Consider the following 25,193-nt stretch of genomic DNA (forward strand, 5'->3'; position numbering starts at 1 on the left):
AGTTGTGTGTGAGGAGTCGGCGGGCGTCGACATGGGTCTCTGGTCACGGTTCTGGACGAGGTATATTGTTATCGAAGGTAATGAAGCAGCATTGCGCTCAACTAATAACATATGTTAATTATAATTTAATTTGTTCAAAAAAATGCCCCAATAATAATTTCTTTATAAAGTAACTTTTTGAAGAAAAAGCATTAATTTCAATTTAAAGACTATTTCAAATGCATGATCATTCCTTCCAATAATAAAAAAAAAAATGCCAGCATTGCACGAAGCTGTGTCTATAAATAAGAGCAGAAATAGTTGCAGTTTTTATTGAGGTAAGAATTCTTTGCTTTTGTTATTCAGAATACAGGGCCGTGGCGCACCGTTGCTGTCGTCATAAAATTTACTAGGTTACTGAATTTTTTTATTATTTCCGGGTTTAGGAATTGGATTTTGTGGTTACATTAAATGTGAATGCATTTCTGCACGGAGACTAAATGGGAACCAATTTTGTTCAGAGGTTACAATATTAGAAAAATTCGTTTAATTATTATTTTTTGTGGGGAGTTTATACTTGGCTCACATTTTCACATTTTTATTTTCATTAACATTCTCTGTGGGGAGGTTACACTTGGTTTTTTTTAAAGATTTTTGTGGGGAGGTTACACTTAGTATTATGAGTATTCACATTTAACATTTAAATATTTTCCTTTTTTTATTATTTCTTGGGAGTTTACACTTGGCGACATCCGGTCCAGGATCGTATTTCTTTGAGAATCTTTTGAGAAGTAGTCAGATATCTGCTCTTATTTACTTAATATAATTAGCATTTGGCGCAGCGCTTTTACTAATTTTGTGACTTTCTTTCCTCAGATCATCGGCAATTCGTTGCTCTTTGTTGTATTTGTATTTGTTGGATTTTGCATTGTCTTTTTCTCATTTGTGAATAATTGTGATTTGTGTAAAAATGCCGCGAAAAACTATTAATAGTACATCGCGATGTGTAATGAATGAAATTACCAGCTTAAACAACTTCACCGATAGTACTTTCGACACGCAATATAATGATGACAATTCACTGTTTACTGACAATCATCCTAATGATGAACAAGCGAACTCAATTGTGTCCTCTGTTAATTTGACGACAATTGATGACGCGGGGCGTTCTGTTGCAATGAGCGCTGCCCAGCTTAACACAACCGGTTTGCAAAATTCACGTGACGAACAGACAAATTTGTCTAATGAAACCGAACAGTGTAATCAGAATGCGTCGGATTTATTTAATTCCGATTTAGTGAATAACAGTGCACATCCGACTGGCGAACCTTTTCCAGAATCACAGAATAACCAAATGGTCACACAAAACGTGACAATTGCAGGTACGTCATCAAACAGCACAGAGAATAGAGCTGGTAATATTGACTTTGAACAAATTATGACAAGATTGATACAACAATAAACCGAAAATCTCAAACAACTTCTTGATGAACATTTCAAACAACAGAATGAAAGTTTCGACAACCATTATAAACAACTTAGCGAAACGATTGATGAAAGTTTCAAACTGACGAACGAAAAACAAGACAACCTTAACGAACAGAACAAACAAGTTAGTGAACAGATTACAGCTGTTAGCGTGCACCATCACGATAAGAAAGAACAATTACGTGAGGATACTAAGGCTTGTGCTAGTAACAGTAATGAAGAAGTTGGAACTGTTGCACAAGAATTAGATAATACACGTGTAGGCACAACAGAATCACATAAAGACGAAATTAATGTAGTCACTGAACAATGTCCTAAAAACGCAACACAGATACGCGACAAGATTGATTTAAAGTCACCAGAAATTTCACTCACTCTGAATACAGAAGTCGATGGTAAATTTGAACGACAAAACAACCAAATTGACGAACGCATTAAAGTAACAGAAATGAAAAATGTTGTTGCTTTAGCGACAACAGAATTAGTTAGAGACGAAATTAATGCAGTCGCTGAACAATGTTCTGAAAATGCGACACGGTTACACGACGAGTTTAATTTAAAGTCAACAGAACTTTCACACACTGTGAATACGGAAGTCGATAAGAAATGTGAACAGCAGAACAACGAAATTGACGAAAGTATTAAAGTAACAGAAATGAAAAATGTTTCAGTTACTAACGCGTTACAGTATACGCGCCATTCAGAACATTTGTCACGGTCGTACAGCCAGTGTAACTTAAGAAATTTACAGAGAATACGCGACTTAAAATCTGAAAAGGTATGCGACTTAAAATCTGAAAAGCTACGCAACTTGAAATCCGAAATGACACAGACAAACAGATTCTCACACAAACTTGAACGTGTTCTCAAATTTAGAGACGATAACGTAGATTACGAGCAATTTTTATCCGTAAGAAAATCTAAGGAATTTAATTATGACAGAGCACAAGTAAACGCTTTGAACTGGATACGACAATTTATTTTTGTACTTTCAACAGCATTACCTGTAATGCAGAAGTTTGAATTAGCATGGATACAGCAATTTATTTCTGAATTTTTACCGCCATTGCCTGTAACACAAAAGCTGAAGTTTATTTGCAGCGCGTAATAGACCTCAGGGGATTCATTACGCTTTAATGAATATGTGCCGTAGCGTGCATAGGGCCCCGAGCTGTAGTAGTGCTATTTCATCTTTAGTTTTCTGCACTGCTGCCTTCTCTTCTACTATCCTTTATATCTATCAAAACAGCTCTTCAACTATTGCTCTACCTAGGATTAAGAAAAATGAGTAATGAAAACCTGATGTGACAAGTTATACCGAAAGTGACAAATTTTCATTAGGCACTCCAGAACTACTAACGTAATTTTAATAACAGGCAAAATTGTAATCATCAGTATGTGTAAAATTAACAGCAAACGCATTTTTTTGGTAACAATAAATGTTTTTCACCACAACAGCATGAAAGCCAACCGGTTAGCATACCTAACCAACAATGTAATGTACAAGGTCAACCAAGCTTTAATGTTTTGCCGCCTGCACGTATAGCATCAGCTCCAACAAATAAAAACGCACAGCAACAAGGAAACCAGTACGTACAGAAAACACACTATTTCAATTCCTATCGCAAAGCGCCGTATAGAAATGACTATCATGACAGACGTAAAAATAATGAGCACAATTTTCAGCGTACGTTTAATAACAGTCGGTCCTACCAGCAACAGAATGATCAGCAACAGCATATTTTCATGAATGAACCAGACAGTAGGTATCATCCAGAGCGTAATACGTCTGGAAGAAATAACAGAACAGTTCAAATAGTTGAAATGTCACAGCATCCTCCCGAAAATAATAACACGTCAGATAGAATTTGACTAGATACAGTACAGGTTGTATATTCCAGCAACGTAAGCAATACTTTTGACACACAGAATCTTGTTCACGAGAATGTTAATTGAAACATGCTTTGTTGAATGCACCACTTTTATCGCACCCAGATCTTACTAAAAATTTTTCTATTGCTACCGACAGTTCTAACACCGCTTTAGGCGTACATATTTTCCAGGAAATTGAAGAAGATGGTTCTACAATAATTAAAAACATCGCATTTGCATGTCGCATTTTGTCACCTGCTGAACGAAATTATTCCGTTACAGAACTTGAAACATTATGTGTTGCATGGGCTTTTACGAGATTTCGGCACTTTCTTTATGGAAGACACACCACCGTCTACACAGACCACAGAGCGATACAATTTTTACTTTCAGCTAAATTCACTTACGACAGATTAAGCAGATGGAAGCTTTATTTACAGGAATTTAATTTTACAATTGTTCACATTCCCGGAACACAAAATGTTATAGCAGGCGCACTATCTCGTTCTCTCAGTAACAATCAGCAAGACGTCGCAACAAACTTCTGCAAAGCAAATTTCAGCATCATGTACATTCAACAAGTGGCGTTTGAAAATTTTATTTCGTCGTCATTACAGGACATAGCACAAGAGCAAAGTAAAGACGGCGTATGGAAAGAGATTAAACACCTTTGGCAAGATAGGAATAATGTTACGATTAGAAACCATTACACTGTACACGATGACATTCTGTTTCGCCGCTCTCATCCTGACAGCAACAACTGGTTATTATGCATCCCTGACGAACTGGTTAACAAATTAATCTGGTATACTCATTTAAGTTACGCACATTACGGAGCAAGAAAATGTTTTCTTATATTGAGACAGAACTGTTATTTTACCAACATGGAGAAACGTATTCGACGAGTTTTAGCGTCATGTAAAATCTGCCAGAAAGCTAAGTCAGACACAACTTCACATATTCCTCCATTATATCCCATTGTACCTGTTAAATTAAGACATATGGCCGCTGTAGACATTTTTGGTCCGATTCCTAGGACTAATAGCGGTTTTTGCTACATTTTTGTCGCTGTTGAACTCACTTCAAAATTTGTTACTTTCACTCCGTTACGCAAAGCTACTGCTAAAACTGTTTCGAAAGCATTTGTAAAGCATTTTCTATTTCATGTAGGGCATGTGATGAAAGTAATTTCCGATAATGGATCACAATTTCGTTCTGCTATATGGACACGCATGTTATGAGCTAGAAACATTTCTCCGATCTATATATCCAAGTACCATGCTTCTTCGAACCCTTGTGAGCGACTAATGAAAGAAATTGGTAAACTGTGTAGAGTATACTGCCACAAAAGACATATTGATTCGGACACACATATACACTCATTCCAGGATGTAATTAACTCCATACCAAATGAATCCACTATGCTATCTCCGTCTGTTATACTGAAAAATGTTGAACCACCTAACAAAATTACAGAATTAGTAAACTTTCCTACATCTCGTCGACTACGACACCATGAAATAATTGACATTGCGCTGAACAACATCAAACGTGCCGCAGAGCGCCGGAGAAGACAGCAAAAACAGGTTTGTACACGCCGTGACTTTCACATTGGACAGAAGATATTAGTACGAACACACTATTTATCCAACAAAATAAAAGGTAGGTGCAGAAAATTTGAACTTTTATACGCAGGTCCATATCGGATTCGCAGCATTCCTCACCCCAATGTTGTACACGTCGAAACTTTGAGAACGAGAAAAAGTAAAGGCAATTACCATGTCTCAAACATTAAACCTTTTATTGAGTGATCATACTTTATGATTTATCACACTGTAATGCCATTTCCTAATTTTTTTATTTATGACCACTTATACAATTATATTCACATGAACGCTTACTGATGGTTATCGTATTTTTTCTTGGCAATTGCCTGGCAAGGTAAGGTTAGCAGGTCGCTCTTCTTGTCGTTACACCTCAGACCGTGCATATTTTTCCAGACGAACTTACACATTTTATGACCACTTATGCAATTACATTTATGTGACTACTTACTGATGATTGTATTTTTTCTTGGCAAGTGCTCGGCAAGATAAGGTTAGCAGGTCGCTTTACTTGTCGTTACACATCAGACCGTGCACATTTTCCATTTTTTGTATGTATGATTGTTTTCCTGTTTTGTTTGTATGCACTATGAATTAGTTAAGATATAGCAAACACCAGTTGACTTTGACATTTTTGCTTTATGATATCTCAACATCGTGACTACTTTACTTTCTTTTTGCTGCTGCATTATGATATTCTGTGTACATTTTGCTTTTGAACACTGTCTACGTTTCTGACATATTACGTTTTCTGTCATGTTATGCTGTATGCTTAATTATGTTACCATAAACCAGTCATTATTTAGGGGTCTGTGATTTAAATTCAAGACATTAATCTCTGTTCATCATTTTCAGAAAGAAATAACGTGTAAAGGAAATAAATTAAACAGAAATGGGAATTTCACCTACGGAATAGACGAAAGAAGATGCAAAAACCTTATGAGGAAGAGTAAATGGATCAGAATTAACAAGCATTAACAAGAATATACTATACACATCGTAGAATAGCAGTCTTAACTAATTTTTTCTTTCAGAATACGAGGCGATTGATGCAGGCTGTCAGACAGAACTACACATCTTAGTTTTAGTGATGAAATATGATAGAAATAAGGAATAATTGTATAATGAAGAATGAGGTGATTTTTTTGCAGATGATAATGAGTGGTGATGAATAATGATGAAGAATATGCTACTATGAATAATGAAGTTTTTTCTTTACAGGTGATGATAATAATGGAGTTATGATAATATAGATAATGAAGTGATGAATAATGAGGTTTTTTCTTTACAGATGAGGATAATGTTGAAGTTATGTATTTATGCTATGTAGTTATTTAAGTATTTGTTGCAGTTCGTTTTGACAGTAGGTATTTTATTGCTTAGTAGGATGACTGAAGGTTTTGGAAGGGATAGCTATGGAACATATCTTTTATACACATTTCACTACCTGTTAATTCGAAGTTCACTACTTTTCAGCATAGTATACGTTTCTTCTTTCAGCTCAATAATCCATTTTGTATTTTTTCCAGGAGAAGCTTTTCATGATACTAACTAAACCTGTTACTTATTAAACCTGTACTAGCACTTGCATTTTTTTTTACCCAGTTGTGTCTATCATTTATAAATGTGATCACATATACTGCCTTGTTTCATAACCTTGCTACAGCTGACTCATGACGAATGACGTTACACATTTTCATTTGCAGCAATAACTCAAAAGCAAACAAATTAATTACCAGTCCCAAATAATGCTACTAGTTTAAGAGAATTCTGAATAATATTGATCAGCTCTGAATAGTATGTCACTTCAGTAATGACTTCTTAATGATACAAAAAAAAAATAATGCTTTGTAACTGGCCAATGAATGCCACTGTTTCTTATATTTTAAATTTGTATTATGTTACTTTATGTTACACTCACTAGCTCTTGTTTTGAATAATGACTTCTGTTGGTTTGTAACTGGCCATTGATTGCCACTGTTCGCTGTAATCAGATGATTTATGAACATTATTCTGTAATACTTCATACATGGTACAGAGGTGTTCAGTAACTGGGTAATGAGTGCCACTAATTACTTAAATCAGTTGTTAGACTAGTGTAATTCTCAATGAAGACTAATATGTGACTTAATGTCCTTCACCTTCTGACCTAATTACCAGAAATTACTGCAATATCAGTTTGTCTTGTCTATCCTCATGCTCATGGAGCACTATATTTGGTTTTTCCACTAATTCTACGTTGGTGTACTTTACAAGAATGTGGTGTTCACACGACATGCTGTCCACCACCTTGAGCGATGGAGATGTTATTATGGTCCCACTATTTGGTGTACCTAATGTACTACCAAAATGACAACATGAAAATTACTACGACAGTTCAGTGTCTTGGCTACACTTATTAATGCTTGAAGGAAAAGAACTTCAGATTGTCTCACTTGGTGTTGTACTTCTGTGGAAAGATATGGACTTTCAGTGCAGCTGCATGCAACCTAAAGTGCTACAACCATGATGCAATCCTTCCCTTTCCTATCCTAATTCTTGTAACATAAAGTATATACAGTACATGTACATTTGTGTCATTTGTTAGTATGATTTGTATTCATTGCCTTTACATTTTGTGATTTCCTGACATGTTCTAAACCACAGTGCGTGTGCACTTTTGTCATTTTTCTAACATGATTTCTACCTATTGTATATACATTTGTGATTTGCTGATTTTTCTAACATGATTTCTACTCACTGTATGTGTATTTTGATTTGCTGATATGTTCTGAACTACAGTACATGTGCACTTATTTGTCAATGAGATTTGTACTCATTATGTCTATTTGTTGTGAAAACTTTGAAGAATTTTTCAGTGCATGTGTACTTGTGTCATGTGTTAATATGTTTTCTACTGAACTTCAGTGTCTGTGCACTTTTCTCATTTTTCAATATGATTTGTACTCGTTGCCTATGCATTTGTGATTTCTTGATATGTTCTGAACTACAGTGCGTGTGCACTTTTGTCATTTTGTTAACATCATTTGTATTCATTGCGTATACATTTTGTGATTTGCTGATATGTTCAATACTTCAGTGCGTATGCACTTATGTCATTTGTTACTCATTGTATATACATTTCGTTATTTGCTGAAATATTCTGTACTACTGTGCGGGTGCACTTTTGCCATTTGTGAATATGTTTTGTACTCATTGTATATATATTTTGTCTTTTGTCTTTGACTGATATGTTTTGTACTTGCTGCATGTGCACCATATTTAATTCATGTTCTACATCTGAATATTCTCTGAATTGTAAAAGTTAATTAGTTAAGAAAAAAATTGTTGCTCATGGTAAGTCCAAATGACTCACCATCGCTGCCAAATTTCCCCCCCCCCCCCCCCCCCCCCCCCAGTGGAGGGTTATGAAACGCGTATGTATTCAGTAGCAGCGATGGCGAGGCATGACAGAATCTCTGGCCAGAGAGTTATTTATCGTTGCTAGTCTGCGCTCGACCGCGCGAGAGTTCAGTTCAGTTGCGTGTAGCGAGCCGGCAGGAACAGTAGTTGTACGTAGCGAGTCGCGAGAGCATGTAGTTCAGTTGGAGAGTAGTAGCGCGCGGGAGACGTAGTTGTGTGTGAGGAGTCGGCGGGCGTCGACATGGGTCTCTGGTCACGGTTCTGGACGAGGTATATTGTTATCGAAGGTAATGAAGCAGCATTGCGCTCAACTAATAACATATGTTAATTGTAATTTAATTTGTTCAAAAAAAATGCCCCAATAATAATTTCTTCATAAAGTAACTTTTTGAAGAAAAAGCATTAATTTCAATTTAAAGACTATTTCAAATGCATGATCATTCCTTCCAATAATAAAAAAAAAAAAATATGCCAGCATTGTACGAAGCTGTGTCTATAAATAAGAGCTGAAATAGTTGCAGTTTTTATTGAGGTAAGAATTCTTTGCTTTTGTTATTCAGAATACAGGGCCGTGGCGCACCGTTGCTGTCGTCATAAAATTTACCAGGTTACTGAATTTTTTTTATTATTTCTGGGTTTAGGAATTGGATTTTGTGGTTACATTAAATGTGAATGCATTTCTGCACGGAGACTAAATGGGAACCAATTTTGTTCAGAGGTTACAATATTAGAAAAATTCGTTTAAGTATTATTTTTTGTGGGGAGTTTATACTTGGCTCACATTTTCACATTTTTATTTTCATTAACATTCTCTGTGGGGAGGTTACACTTGGTTCTTTTTAAAGATTCTTGTGGGGAGGTTACACGGTTACATTAATAATTATTAATAAGCGGTCGCTACGTCAAACAGCCAGAATGGAGTGGAGCCAATATTATTATTAAAATTAGTTTTTTTATATAATGTATAGGAGAGTGGGCTACAGAGCGGCATCATTTGGTCGAGGCTCAGCAACAGCAAAGTTTCACCTGAATCTGACAGCCAGGGCGACTGTCGAAATATTGTGTGAAACTGAATTGAATACCCGACTGCAAACCCGAGTAGAGTACTCAAGTTACTCCGTCAGAAAGTTTACTGTCACAGTATTCAGACCTACTCACATGCTTGCATTGATCTGTTACTCCATCTTTTTTTGGAGATTTTATGGAACTAAATAAAACTGTCATCATCTGCAAATCGGAGGGAGAGCTAGGCAGCCGTTTGTACGTATTCCTTTTTCATCGCAGTCAAATGATTTTAAGACCTGCACCAAGACTGCATTAAATACATTCACTACATTCGCTTACTTTGAGTACTTCCATGTCAACTTTTTTATGCGTCATCAGTCTTCTGACTGGTTCGATGCGGTCCGCTACTGCGAATTTCTCTCCAAAGCGAACCTTTCCATCTTCCTACGTCTTCAGTTACATGCTAGATGTATTCAAATCTGTGCCTTTCTCTCCAGTTGTTACCCTCTACAACTCCCTCTAGTGACATGGAAGTTATTCTCTGTCTTAACAAATGTTCTACCATCCAATCCGTTCTTCCTTTGATAAGGGACGCTATCGTTGCCTGTGCCTGATTATTTTTATGTTCTCCTTGCCTAGTTTGTCAAGTGTTATTTTGCTTCGAAGTAGCATAATTCCTTAACTTAGTCTACTTCGCGGTCACCAATTTTGATATTAATATTTCTGCTACTCCTCATTACTTTCGTCTTTCTTCAATTTACTCTCAATCCGTAGTGTGTCATCAGTACGCTGTTCATTCCATTCAACACGCTCTGTAATTTTATCTCACTTTCACTGAGGACGTCAGTGTCGCCAGCGAATCTTATCATTCATTTCACCCTGAGTTTTAAGGCGTTCATGAACGATCTTTTATTTCCATCATTGCTTCTTAAAATGTCGAGTGCAAGCATCTGCGTCAAAAATGTAAACTGATACTCTCCTGGGTAGTAATTGCCATAAAACAGAGGTAGAATGCCCATAAATCTGCTACTCTTGTCTAGCCAAATTGAAAAATGCAAACGATGTCATCACAAGGTGCAAAGCAAAACTTCAGACAAACGAATTTGTCAGTGCAAATCAAAACAAATACACTCAATGTGTTAATTTATAACGAGAAATGGCAATGAAGGCAGTAGAGATCAATGATAATAAGGTAACAGTGAACCACTTATTGAATAAATTTCAGGAAATAGGAAACGAACTACGTTAACGAGTTTCAGAAAAGTTTAACAGAAAATTGAAACCGTGTGTGTAGTGTCTGGGATCCAGTTTCTACTACTACTCCTGCAACCTGTATAATATTACCAGCACATCAGGTAAGTAAATTCAGTGTGCTTGAAAAGAATGATCTTCCCAATAATGTAATACCTCCACCGAAGAAGTGAATCACATAACGCTCGTTCGTCCTATTCCTGAGTACAGCTCGTGAATCTAGGATCTATGTTAAGTTGGGTAAATAGGAAAGATACAGAAGATCCGAAGAAATGAAGTGGCGAGATCCATTACAGGATCGTTTAGTCAGTAAGGGAATGTTACAGAGAAGCTCAGTCAACTTACTCCGGAAACAGAAGCTAAAACAGGGGCATTGTACATGTGTAGGGGTTTACTAATGAAATTCCCGGAGCGCGCGTTGCGCGAAGAGACGAGCAACATACTACTACCTCCCACACACGTCTCGCTAAATGACCACAACGAGAAAAGCAAAGAAATCAGAGCTCACACGGAGGTTTACCTACGCCCATTACTTCCACGATCCATTCGCAACTGGAACAGGGAAAGGGAGAAATAATGGTGATACCACAAATACTCTCCACCACACACCGTAAGGTACAGATGTAGACTTAGATTCCAGCTGACTGTCTACACGCTAAGGTCTCGACACGACTCCCACGGAGACCGTTAAGCAAGCAGCTGTCGCACCGAGAAGCGCTGGAGTTATCAGCGACTGCTGACCGCTGTCCCACCGTAACACGTTGTTTGCCCTCTGACCAGCGCTGCAAGTGGGAAGATGGATCCTACAATGCATCAATCGACACACACAGCGTACGTGTATAACGATAAACAAAGCGACTTTGATAGCGCGCATGTTCCCGCGAAAAGCGATGCTGAATAAGTGACATTTGAAAATACTGCTGTTGGTAAACATCATTAATCATATGCCTTGAATACCAGTCAGTAGTTTCATGGTGCTATAATAGCGTTGATGTTCTATCTCCTAGACCTATACTATTACATCACTACATTGCCTCTCTGACACCATGTAGTACTACTACAGCCTTCTACTTCCTAGACGCCATGTGGTCCTGTCGTCGAGTTCTGCTTCTTAGACACTGTGTATTTTTATTACAGTGTTTTACTTATTGGACACCAAGTTGTGCTGTTACAGTGCACCGCTGCTTGGACACAAAGAAGAAGTTTGTTAGTGCTTTACTTCTTAGACACGAAGTACAACTATGTTAGTGTACTACTTGTTAGAAAACATGTAGTCCCACTATTGTGCTCTACTTCTTACACATCACGTAGAGCAACGATAAAGCTCTACTTCATAGACAGCATGAAGTCCTACAATAGTTCCCCGTTTCTTAGAGATCATGTAGACATATAGTAGCTTTTTAGACACTCTGCAGAACTATGTTAGCGTTGTACTTTTGAGACACCACGTAGTCCTAATATAGCGTTCTGCTTTTTAGACACCACGTAGTTCTACGATAGTGCTCTACCTTTCAGACATCGTGTACTCCCACTACAGTGTTCCATTTGCTAGACACTACAGCGCTCTACTTCTTAGACGCCATGTAGTCCTACTATACGAGTAATGCTCTACTTCTCAGACATCATGTAATCCTACCTCGCTGTCCCAGTTCTTACCTAGGGAATACCCCAGCTCCCACGGTGAAAACAATAAAAATAATTTCAAAATACCGAAGTACGTTTGTTCTGCCATCTGCCAAGGACATTTATCGGTAAAATTCTGTACTTTTGTCGGTCTTTGGAAGTAAACTGATGTAAGAGCAGCAAAAGCACAAGTGACTGATAAAGCAATACTGCGTACCTATAATTATGACCAGCAGGTTCACAAGAGTTGTAAGTGAGGTGTTATATGTCAAAATATGAAACATTTGCTTGAAACGTTATATGTTAACTCTTTCAGTGAGGGTAGAGATTTCCCAAAACAGAAGTTTTGGAATGTAACAGTTCGCGGTGGAAGAGATAGGGACAATGTGATACCTATGGCCTTTGATATCGGACTACCGCAGTATGGATATGCTGAAAAGGATGTACCCCGCTGCTCTGGTCAAGTGTGCATACTGTTCCATTCCGTTGTTTTTTTAATCGCCTAACTGAAACTCAATATTTACGATGCGATGACGGATAAGAGATCAGTACTTAATATAAATTGTAATCTTAGGAATTATTATCTGAGGTGTAGCCTGCAGAGGGATCGTTCGTAAAACAAGAGCCAGGAAACCAGTCACAGAACAGGATACCACCACTACTGAATTGAATGGAAGGACTATAAATATTGTGGTAGCCAATATATTTAATAATCGTTACATAAGCATAGTAGAACGTATAATGAGAAACATATCACGAGAAAAAATCACAGCAGTGAGCTGAAAATGGAATGTATCACCAATTTCTCCGCCTGAAATCAGGAAAATTACACATTCTCTCGTAAATATAAGCTCATCTAGTTCTGATGATGTTTCCAATAGAGTACTAAAGATTTGTTCCCATATAATAAGCCCACAGTTACCTGAAAAATGTATTTTTCAGAGACAATGCCGTTGTCAAACCCCTACTTAAGGAAGATGACAGGAGAGACGTCAATAAACACAAACCTTTTTCACTGCAAACATAATTTTACAAAATTTTTGAGAAGCAGACGTATTCTAGAATTTTATTTCACCTTAGCAACAACAATATCCTCAGAAAATCATAGTCTGGGTTTCAGAAGAGTTGCTCTACTGAGAAGGCCATTTACATGTTCACTCACCATTCTTAACAAGCATTGAATAATAAAATCGACAGCAAACCAACACCGACGACGATAGTTCAGATACACATGCCAACGTTGCAGAAAGTAGATGAGGATGTTGAACGAATAGTTCAAGAGAAATGAAAATCTAGTAGTCACAGGGGACTGTCCTACAGTTGCAAGGGAAGGAGTAGAAGAAAGGGTTACAGGAGAATATGGACTTGGTACAAAGCATGAGGGAGAAGAAAGAATAATTGAGTTTTGCATTAAATAGCAGCTAGTAATAGCGAATACTCTGTTCAATAACTGTAAAAGGAGAGGTATGCTTGGAAAAGGCGGGGATATACGGGAAGATTTCAGTTAAATTACATCATGGTCAGGCAGAAATTTCGAAATCAGTTAATGTATTGTAGAGCTTACCCAGGAGCACTTACAGAGTCAGACCATAATTTAGTAATGAAGAAAAGTAGGTTGAATGTTAAGAAACTAGTCAGAAAGAATCATTACGCAAAGAAGGATACAGAACTACTAAAGACTGAAGACATATTCTTGAAGTTCTCTAAGGCTATAGATACTGCAATAAGGAATAGCTCAGTAGGGAGTTCAGTTGAAGAGGAATGGACGTCTCTAAAAAAGGCAATCACAGAAGTTGGAAAGAAACACATAGGCACCAAGACGGTAACTGCGAAGAAAACATAGGTAACAGAAGAAATACTTCAGTTGATCGATGAAAGAAGGAAATACGAAAATGCTCCGGGAAGTTCAGGTATGCAGAAATACAAGTCATTCGGAGATGAAAAAAATAAGAACTGCAGAGAAGCTACGACGAAATGGCTGCATGAGAAATGTGAAGAAATCGAGAGAGAGATGATTGTCTGGAGGTCTGACGCAGCATATAGAAAAGTCAAAACAACCTTCGGTGAAATTAAGAGCGTTAGCGGTAGTATTAGCAGTGCAGTGGGAATTTCAATATTAAATGCAGGGGAGGGAGCAGACAGGTGGAAAGAGTATACTGAAGGTCTCTGTGAGGAGAAAGACATGGCAGAAGAAGAAACAGGAGTCGATGTAGAAGAGACATGGGATGCAGTGTAAGAATTAGAGTTTAAAAGAGCTTTGCAAGATTTGAGATCAGATAAAGCAGAAGGGATAGATAACGTTCATCAGAATTTCTAAAATAATTAGGGGGAGTGGCAACAAAGCGACTGTTCAGTCTGGTGTGTATGAGATTGGCGATACACAATCTGACTCCGGACAAATATCACCCACACAGTTCTCAAGACTTCAAGATCTCACAGGTGCAAAAATCACCACACAGTCAGCTTAACAGCCCATGTATCCAAGTTGCTGATAAGAATAACTTACAGAAGACTGGAAACGAAAATTGGAAACGTGTTAGATGACGCTCAGTTTGACTTTATGAAAGGTCAAGGCACAGGACAGACAGTTGCGCTTCTTAGTGGAAGCCAGCCTAAAGAAAAATTAAGAGACGTTCGTAGGATTTGTCGACCTGGGAAAAGCGTTCGACACTGTCAAATGGTGCCAGACGTTCCAAATTTTGGGAAAATTTGGAATGAGCTTTAGGGAAGGCTGGTAATATGCAATATGTACAAGAGCCAAGAGGGACCAAGAGGGAACAATAAGACTAGAAGGCCAAGAAGAAAGAGCTCGGGTTAAAAAGGCCGGAAGATAGGGACGTAGTCTTTCGCCTCTACTGTTCAGTCTCTGCATCGATGAAGCAATGACGGAAATAAAAGAAAGGTTCGACAGTGGAATTAAAATTCAAGGTCAAAGGATATCAATGACGAGATTCGCTGATGACGTTGATATCCCCAGCGTAAATGAAGAAGAATTACAGGATCTGCTGAACGGAATAAACAGTTTAATGCGTACAGAATACAGACTGAGTGCAAATCGAAGAAAGACGAAAATAATCAGACGTAGCAGAAATGAAACCAGCGAGATACTTAACATGAGGATCGGTGATAACGAAGTAGATGACATTAAGGAATTCTGATACCTAGGCACTAAAATAAGCCATGATAGAAGGAGCAAGGAGAAAAAAAGCAGACTAGCACTGACAAAAAAAAGGAGTCTAGTCAACTCAAACATAGGCATTAATATCAGGAAGAAATTCCTGAAAATGTCCTTTTGGAGCACAGCATTGTGTGGTAGTGGAACATGGACAGTGGGAAAACCGGAACAGAAGAGAATCTAAGCATTCGAGATGTGGTGCTACAGAAAAATCTTGAAAATTAGGTTTACTTATAAGGTGTGCAATGAGAAGGTTTTCCCCAGAGTCGGCGAGGAAAGGAACGTATAGAAAACACCGACAAGAAGAAGGGACAAGATGGTACAACATATCTTAAGACATCACGGAAAAACTTCCATGGTACTGAAGGGAACAGTAGAGTGTAAAAACTGTAGAGAACGACAAGACTGGAATGCATCCAACAAATAATTGAGGATGTAGGTTGCAAGTGCTACTCTGAGATGAAGAGGTATGCACAGGAGAGAAATTTGTGACGGGCCGCATCAAACCAGTCAAAAGACTAATGACTTCAATAATTTTCCGCGACCTATTTAAAGCGTTTGACTGTGTGAATCATAGTTGTACTTAGTAATTTAACCAATATAGCCCAGGGACGTAATTCTGACTGGAGATAGATCACGTATATGGTTCCACAAGCCTAAATCTTAAGTCCACTGTTGTTACTCATACGTGTAAACGACCTTCGGTCTAATATCCAAAAAGCAGAATTAGTTCTTTTTGCATATGGCACTAGTATTGCACTCAATCCAAGCATACATAAACAAACTGAATGAATGGTAAACAACGTTCTTAATAGTGTCATTGACAGGTCTCCTGTGAAAGCTCTCGCCCAATTTTGAAAGGACACAAAATATTCTGTTCTGCCCATCTAGGGCTACTAGACCAGTTGTAGGTGTAACACATGGTAAGGAAATAATAAATAGAGTGGATACTTCAAAATTCTTAACTGTCAATCCAACAGCCATGTAACTAAGATGTTATTTTATTTTATTTTGACGAAAATCAGTTTCGGCATTCCACTATGCCATCTTCAGGTCCCATATGCAACTCTCAAAATAAACGATAATGCCATACATCTACATCTACATCTACATCCATACTCCGCAAGCCACCTGACGGTGTGTGGCGGAGGGTACCTTGAGTATCTCTATCGGTTCTCCCTTCTATTCCAGTCTCGTATTGTTCGTGGAAAGAAGGATAGTCGGTATGCCTCTGTGTGGGCTCTAATCTCTCTGATTTTATCCTCATGGTCTCTTCGCGAGATATACGTACGAGGGAGCAACATACTGCTTGACTCTTCGGTGAAGGTATGTTCTCGAAACTTTGACAAAAGCCCGTACCCAGCTACTGAGCGTCTCTCCTGCAGAGTCTTCCACTGGAGTTTATCTATCATCTCCGTAACGCTTTCGCGATTACTAAATGATCCTGTAACGAAGCGCGCTGCTCTCCGTTGGATCTTCTCTATATCTTCTATCAACCCTATCTGGTACGGATCCCACACTGCTGAGCAGAATTCAGGCAGTGGGCGAACAAGCGTACTGTAACCTACTTCCTTTGTTTTCGGATTGCATTTCCTTAGGATTCTTCCAATGAATCTCAGTCTGGCATCTGCTTTACCGGCGATCAACATTATATGATCATTCCATTTTAAATCACTCCTAATGCGTACTCCCAGATAATTTATGGTATTAACTGCTTCCAGTTGCTGACCTGCTATTTTGTAGCTAAATGATAAAGGATCTATCTTTCTGTGTATTCGCAGCACATTACACTTGTCTACATTGAGATTCAATTGCCATTCCCTGCACCATGCGTCAATTCGCTGCAGATCCTCCTGCATTTCAGTACAATTTTCCATTGTTACAACCTCTCGATACACCACAGCATCATCCGCAAAAAGCCTCAGTGAACTTCCGATGTCATCCACAAGGTCATTTATGTATATTGTGAATAGCAACGGTCCTATGACACTCCCCTGAGGCGCACCTGAAATCACTCTTACTTCGGAAGACTTCTCTCCATTGAGAATGACATGCTGCGTCCTGTTATCTTGGAACTCCTCAATACAATCACACAATTGGTCTGATAGTCCATATGCTCTTACTTTGTTCATTAAACGACTGTGGGGAACTGTTCAAAATGGCTCTGAGCACTATGGGACTTAACATCTATGGTCATCAGTCCCCTGGAACTTAGAACTACTTAAACCTAACTAACCTAAGGACAGCACACAACACCCAGCCATCACGAGGCAGAGAAAATCCCTGACCCCGCCGGGAATCGAACCCGGGAACCCGGGCGTGGGAAGCGAGAACGCTACCGCACGACCACGAGATGCGGGCGTGGGGAACTGTATCGAACGCCTTGCGGAAGTCAAGAAACACGGCATCTGCAGTACGATACACCCCTGCGTTTCGTAAATTCAAACCGTTTCACAAGTGGTTCACTCAAATACTTAGTAGGAACAGTTGCTATGTAGAGAGAGACCAAAGCCTGATTACATAAGCAGGTTCAGTTGGTTGTAGCCGGACGGAGTGGCCGAGCGGTTAAAGGCGCTACAGTCTGGAACCGCACGACCGCTACGGTCGCAGGTTCGAATCCTGCCTCGGGCATGGATGTGTGTGATGTCATTAGGTTAGTTAGGTTTAAGTAGTTCTAAGTTCTAGGGGACTGACCACAGCAGTTGAGTCCCATAGTGCTCAGAGCCATTTGAACCATCAGTTGGTTGTAGGATGCATTAGTTATACAGTGTGGAGAACTGCATCAAACCAGTCTTTGGGCTGAAGACCACAACAACAATCGCCGCGTGGGATTAGCCGAGCGGTCTAAGGCGCTGCAGTCATAGACTGTGCGGCTGGTCCCGGTGGAGGTTCGAGTCCTCCCTCGGGCACGAGTGTGTGTGTTTGTCCTTAGGATAATTTAGGTTAAGTAGTGTGTAAGCTTAGGGACTGATGACCTTAGCAGCTAAATCCCTTAAGATTTCACACACATTTGAACATTTTTGAACACAACTACAATCTGATTTGATTAATTTCATCGCTGTGCTCTAACAGGTCATATCGCGGTTCACTTACCAACATCCGCGAGGAAACACTCGAGGAACTCATCCAGTGAGAGACTAATTCCGTGAACGAGACGATTGAAGTAGTAATAGGAGGTGGCGGCGTCCGTAGGACTTCTGGCAACGTATATGATCTGTAAAACAGAGACACTTTGTAGTACATGACGGAGGGTATATAGTACCAATATTGCCGCCTTTCTCACGTATTACGTTTGCACATTGAGCTATTCTATACCCAAAAAATAACTGGTGTGAAGACGTTGGCGCAGGAGAGAAATCCGTGGCGGGCCACATCAAAACAGTCAAAAGATTGATAACTCAATATATATTTATATATCCTCATGATTGCTACGCAAGATATACAGGGTGTTGTCAAAAATATGGAAATCCACAAAATTAGATTACCGTGCTTAATACGGTGCAGGAAAACCGTTGACCTTCGAAAGAGCTCCCAGTCATTTTGGAATGGATAAATAGAGGCCCTGAATGGTTTTCAAGGGAATCTTATTCCATGATTCCTGCAAAATAGTGTCAAGTTCAGGTAACGGTGATGTGGATCGGTAGTGAAGACGCACCCTTCCCTCCGAAGTAGACCGCAGACGCTCAATAATATTAAGATCTAGCGACTATGGTGATCGGAGGAGATCCGACAATTCATTCTCTTGTTCACAAAACCAGTTTTGGACGATGAGAGTTGTATAAATCGGGGCTCTGTCTTCTTGGAGCACAGCATAATCTTTGGGAACAAATATTTTACCATGAAATGGACCCAATCAGCCAAAATGGTCACATAATTGTTGGCAGTAATGCGACCTAACAGATTACCCATCGAGCCAATTGTATGCCGTATATGGCTGCTCAGATCATCTTTGCAGTCTCTGCCCTATTTCACTCTTGAGACGTATACTCGGCCAGAAGTTAAAAACAGTGTGAGACAAGACTCCTGCGCCCAAATGACTCCCTTATTCCTTCCGTGGCTCCATAGTCCAGCGTTTTGTGTCTTCCACTCCATGTTTTCATGTTACGGGCGTTTGTATCTCTGATGAGTGCTACTGGAATTCCAGCTCGCACTGTGATTCCCTGCTTATGGAGCACAGTTCTTGATGTTTTGGTGCCCACTGGGTTCGCGAGTGTGACACTCGGTTCTGCGGTGACTTCTGTAGCTTTTTCGCAACGAGCTTCCTCAATGACCATCTCTCACGATTACTCAAACATCCTGCCACTTAGCGGATGGTGTATTTTTTCTTTACCTTTATACGGTATAAACATTGAATGTGGTGCCTCTCGAAACACGAAAAACTCCGCTTATCATGGTTACAGAAGCACCCATCATACGAGCACCAGAATCTGGCCACTGTTGAGTTCTCTCACAACTGTACAGACCACTGTTGTGACTAGGACTGGCAGTTGCAACGTATTGAAGATGTTTCGCAAGTGCAGCTCGTGAACAAATAGAACAGGTTATCTGCAGGCTCGGCTACTTTGTTCAAGCATGCGTCTCTAGCGGTCTTTCCCTATCTTCATCCAAACCTTGTACAAGTTTGCTATTCTCCTTCCCTGGTACCGATTTTACGTTACCATCCAATTTCGTATTGCTTCTTAAACGACTCAACCTCCTGAATATGTTTACCACTAGCCTTGTAATTCGATGATATGGATTTGTTTGTTCTTTCTCGTAGGCATTATGTTGATTTACGCAGATTTACACCGTGGAAGAATGATTCTGTCAGTTATCCATAACAGCCGTTACCCAAATGTTTGTACACAATATTACAAACACACACCAAATAAAGTGTACCATCACCCCGGTTCCCAGAATTCCTGAAGGCAGACGTTGACTGTGGATATTGTATCATGGACACGGTCCCTATGGCTGTTCTGAGACGTCACTAAGCCCACCTGAAGATGTTAACAACCATGCATGAGCAGCATCTATTAGATGGGGGCGATCAGTTCCAGTCATACCACCGGGAAGGAGGTACACGGCTCGTGTTGTCTAAGCCGATCAGTTCCAGTCATCGGGGTCCAACAGCCGATCAGTTCCAGTCATCGATCAGTTCCAGTCATACCACCCGGAAGGAGGTACGCGGCTCTTGTTGTCTGTAGTTCAAACATGCCTAGACGGTCTATACCGAGGTTCGATCGTGTCCGCATTGTTACTTTGTGCCAGGAAAAGCTCTCAAGAAGGGAAGTGTCCAGTCGTCTCGAAGTTAACCAAATCGATGTTGTTCGGACATGGAGGAGATACAGAGAGACCGGAACTGCCGATGACATGTCTCGCTAAGGCCGCACAAGGGCTACTACTGCAGTGGATGACGGCTACCTACGGATTATGGCTCGGAGGGATCCTGACAGCAACACCACCATGTTGAATAATGCTTTTCGTGCAGCCAGAGGACGTCGTGTTACGACTCAAACTGTGCGCAATAGGCTGCATGATGCACAACTTCACTCCCGACGTCCATGGCGCGCTACAGATAGGCCCAGCAACATGGCGAATGGACCGCTCAGGGTTGGCATCATTTCTCTTCACTGATGAGTGTCTCATATGCCTTCAACCAGAAAACAGTCGGAGACGTGTTTGGAGGCAACCCGGTCAGGCTGAACGCCTTAGACACACTGTCCAGAGAGTGCAGCAAGGTGAACGTTCCCTGCTGTTTTGGGGTGGCATTGTGTGGGGTCGACGTACGCCGCTGGTGGTCATGGAAGACGCCATAACGGCTGTACGATACGTGAATGCCATGCTCCGACTGATAGTGCAACCATATCGACAGCATATTGGCGAGGCATTCGTGTTCATGGATGACAATTGGCGCCCCCATCGTGCACACCTTGTGAATGATTTCCTTCAGGATAACGACATCGCTCGACTACGGTGGTCAGCATGTTCTCCAGACATGAACCCTGTCGAACATGCCTGGGATAGACTGAAAAGGGCTGTTTATGGACGACGTGACCCACCAACCACTCTGAGGGATCTTCGCCGAATCGCCGTTGAGGAGTGGGAAAATCTGGATAAACAGTGCCTTGATGAACTTGTGGATAGTATGGCACGACGAATGCAGGCATGCATCAATGCAAGAGGGTATTACAGGTACCGGTGTGTACAGCAATCTGGACCATCACCTCTGAAAGTCTCGCTGTATGGTGGTACAACATGCAATGTGTGGTTTTCATGATCAATAAAAAGGGCAGAAATGATGTTTATGTTGATATCTATTTTCTGTACAGGTTCCGGAACTATCGGAACCAAGGTGATGCAAAACTTTTTTTGATGTGTGTATTTCTCGAGAAGCGTCATAGTATTTGAGATAATAATATGCTCAGGGAAACTGGAACGGACGTGTCCTAACGATGTTTATCTATGACTCTGTGTATCGGACCTAAAACCATTTGGCACGCAGGAGAAGCCTGCGCCTTTTCTATTTACACGTGAATAAAGTTGCGCAAGCGATTCTAGAACAATATGAGCCAGGAAACAAGCTAAATTTGTGACGTATCCAGAACAGAAGGAGTCTAATTTGCAAACATCAGACTTAATTTGAGGAGAAATTTCTGAGAAAGTACGTTCGGAGTTCATCGTTGTATGGTAGTGCATCATGGAGTGTGGGAAGACTTTATTTGAAGAGAATGGAAGCGTTTGAGATGTGTTGGTACAGAAGAATGTTGAGAATTGAGAGAGGAATGAGGAATGAGGAAAGGACGGGAAGGATGGACAAGAAGATGGGACAGGATGATAGGATCTGAGTTCAAATATCAATAAATAACTTCCATAATACTTGAAAAAGCTGTACAGGATTAAAACTGTAGCAGAAGACAGATATTAGAATATATTCTATAAATGATTTAGGACGTCGGATGAAAGTGGTACTCTGAGGTGAAGCAGTTGGCACATGAGAAGAAGTCGTGGAAAGCCGCAAGAAACCAGTCAGAAGACCGAGAAACGAAACAATCCACTATTAAATCAAACAGAATTTCCGACGTGTCCTGGTGCCTTGTTAGCATTAAGTATTCGTAATTCTTTTAATAGTTGTTATTATCGATCTCTCTCTTCTCTGAGTCGGTATGGTACTTTGGTATAGTAGTACTGACATACTTAATGTACGTCTGTTGTATTCAATTTCAACACAAGACACATCCACAAGCGACTGAATGAAAGCTTAGGATCCATTCGTAGACTTTACGTATGACTACAACTTGGTAGGATTTTCAGATAGATCAATTAATCGGACTGTTGGGTTCTCTCATGGCCCTTATCCACGGATGCACGGAATGCTGTCAAATTTCCTCTCGCAGTGGTGTCAGAACTGTGCTGTGACACTATAGCCCGGAGACTTTTCTGAGACCTATAAATGACGTGGCGAAGCCTCACGCAGCTGGCCAGTGCAGTCGCCTTACAAAGAAAAAGAGTTGAATTAAATTGAAATCACATTTACAGTCACAGATTCGTACTGTTTACGTTACCATGATTTAAATTGCTATACTCACGAGCCTACAAATCAACTCATTAAAAAGTCGATGAAATTAACCAGTCAATTTATATATTAAAACGAATTTTCCCCAGTCAACTGAAACCATCAGTGGGTCGCCTGAGTAGGCGACCACTGAATGGTGGGAGTGGCACAATTTTCATGTCCACCAACCAATTCGGAAGACTGAGAAGATAGTGAAAATCTGCTGAGGTTCGGGGCCGTTGCTTTCACTTTCAAGCTGCAGCCCACGTTTGGAGAACAGGCACCACAGAGTGTGACCAAGTTGAGCACCAGGAGGCCGAGCTGCCCTGCCGTCAGAAAGCAGCAAGAACCATGAGCGTTGCCACCTCTAGTCAAATTGCAATAGGGACATTCTTCTAATCGCTGAATGCACACTGCTCTGGTGCATTCGAGGTTACAAAACTAATGAGAGACGCTCTCCCAGTCTCATTTCGTTGCCGTTCTTGGTCGGCTTCACATCTTTATTTGTAGTTGTGAGGGAGTTGCCACAATGCGTTAGCTTCAGTCTCTTTCGAAGTTAACATGTATAGATTACTGTTTGACAGAGGCAGAGTGGCCACATACGTTAATTTTGGGGAAGCGCTAAGAAGGTGACAGAAGAAAGTGCGTTAACCTTTTCTGAAAAGTAGCAGGCTTCGAAAGCGCAAAGAGTGCAAGACTGCTAGTTTCAAAGGCAGACAGTAGTGTCAGTAATGGAGTCTGCGTATGTTTTTGTTTTATAAATGGGTACGGCTGGGATACTAGACGGTTGAAAACTTGTGTTTATATCATGATTGCCGAAAAAAGTTTAATCTCTTAAGCGAACTACTGGGGTGCTTGTCACTGAATCATTCATCTGAGTAGTCGCAGTGTTTATATCTTCAGGTCTGACACTTAGACAGAGAAATGCTATTTACAGGAAGAAAAAATCGATGCAATGTCATTGACGTACGAGGCAAACAAAAGTGAGCCTAAGACTGACAATTGTGGTGCTCCTAAGAAACTTGTTTCCAGGACGATTTTTCATTTCCAGAGGTAAGATTTTGCTGTCTGGTGAGGAATTCCGCCTTATGCAAAACCTCATTTTATAGTTTTGTTTTCAACCAGGCGTGATTCACCAATTTTTGTGTTATCTTACGTGGATTTATTTGTTTTCTCATATGCACCTATTAGTTGTTTATGCTGCTAGCTTTAAATCTACTTCACGTACGACAGCTTGTTGTGGTTTTTGATATTATGGTGATTTTCCATTACCTGTGCTAATAAATCATATAAAATGCATATATAATAAGGAAGAAACTGCAAAACACCAAACTCTTGACTAGCTGTAGACAACGTAGTAGATTTAAAGCTACCAGCATAAACAACTAATAGCTTCATGTGAGAAAGAAAGCAAACGAATAAACTCATCTAAGAGAGGACAAAAAGTGCTGAAATATGTCGGGTGCAAACAAAACTATGGAATCGTGTCCTGCGTAAGACTAAACTCCTCTCCAGTTTTTTCTTAGCAAGCAGGGAAATAAGAAGAACTGCAATATCCACAAGATGATTACTTTGCTGTCAGATTTACAAATGGTTTTCAAATCACTTCAGTGCACTATCTGGGACAATAAGCTGTCGCGTTTTTCTGAGCAGTATGTCGACGTTGACAGTACCAAAAGCTTTGTATAAGTCTAGTAGTGTCAGTATTGTGACCTCACGGATATCCATGGCATATTTAAGATTATCAGTCACCTTGATTAGTGAAATATTCGTGCTATGGTGTTTACAAAAAACGAGCTGATATTTGTCAAATAAGTTGAATTCACTCTCTCTAAGGACTTCACAATTTATCGTTGTTTCTTGATTGATTCAAATTGTTTTTCACATATATTTATATTTTCCTGCACCAAGTCGGCAGCTCCTCTAATAGCCCACAATTGTGGGTTTGCTAAATTCCATTCTTTGCGGCAATACTGCCTAGAATTTATGTATTTTTTATCTCAAAAACTTGATATAAATTTCAATTCGCTGTCTGTTAATGGTCTGTAATTTTCTCCCCGTTCCCTTCATTAATTAAGACATTTATTCAAGCAACAGGATCCCCTTCTGTAGGTAATCAAGGCTGATGTCACCACAGTCTAGGTAAAAAAGATTAGCAATGAGATTGTTTTCATCTCCTAAGGAGATCTACTACCAAAACAGTCAGTAGAAGGTAACAAAGCGAAATTTCCCGTTTAAGAAATCGTTCATGCAGAGGAAC

At 39.9% G+C, this 25,193-nt stretch overlaps 1 protein-coding gene across 1 annotated transcript in view; it reads right to left on the reverse strand.

The window, feature by feature from the left end:
- LOC126412710 (luciferin sulfotransferase-like) overlaps nucleotides 1-25,193 on the reverse strand; it is a 67,084-nt gene that overhangs the window by 20,350 nt on the left and 21,541 nt on the right. Inside the window, exon 5 of the mRNA XM_050082427.1 lies at nucleotides 18,493-18,613. Within this exon, the coding sequence (XP_049938384.1) occupies nucleotides 18,493-18,613 (121 nt within the window). The remainder of the gene's footprint in view (nucleotides 1-18,492; nucleotides 18,614-25,193) is intronic.

The sequence above is a fragment of the Schistocerca serialis genome, chromosome 7 (assembly GCF_023864345.2).
Source record: "Schistocerca serialis cubense isolate TAMUIC-IGC-003099 chromosome 7, iqSchSeri2.2, whole genome shotgun sequence".
Taxonomy (NCBI): domain Eukaryota; kingdom Metazoa; phylum Arthropoda; class Insecta; order Orthoptera; family Acrididae; genus Schistocerca; species Schistocerca serialis.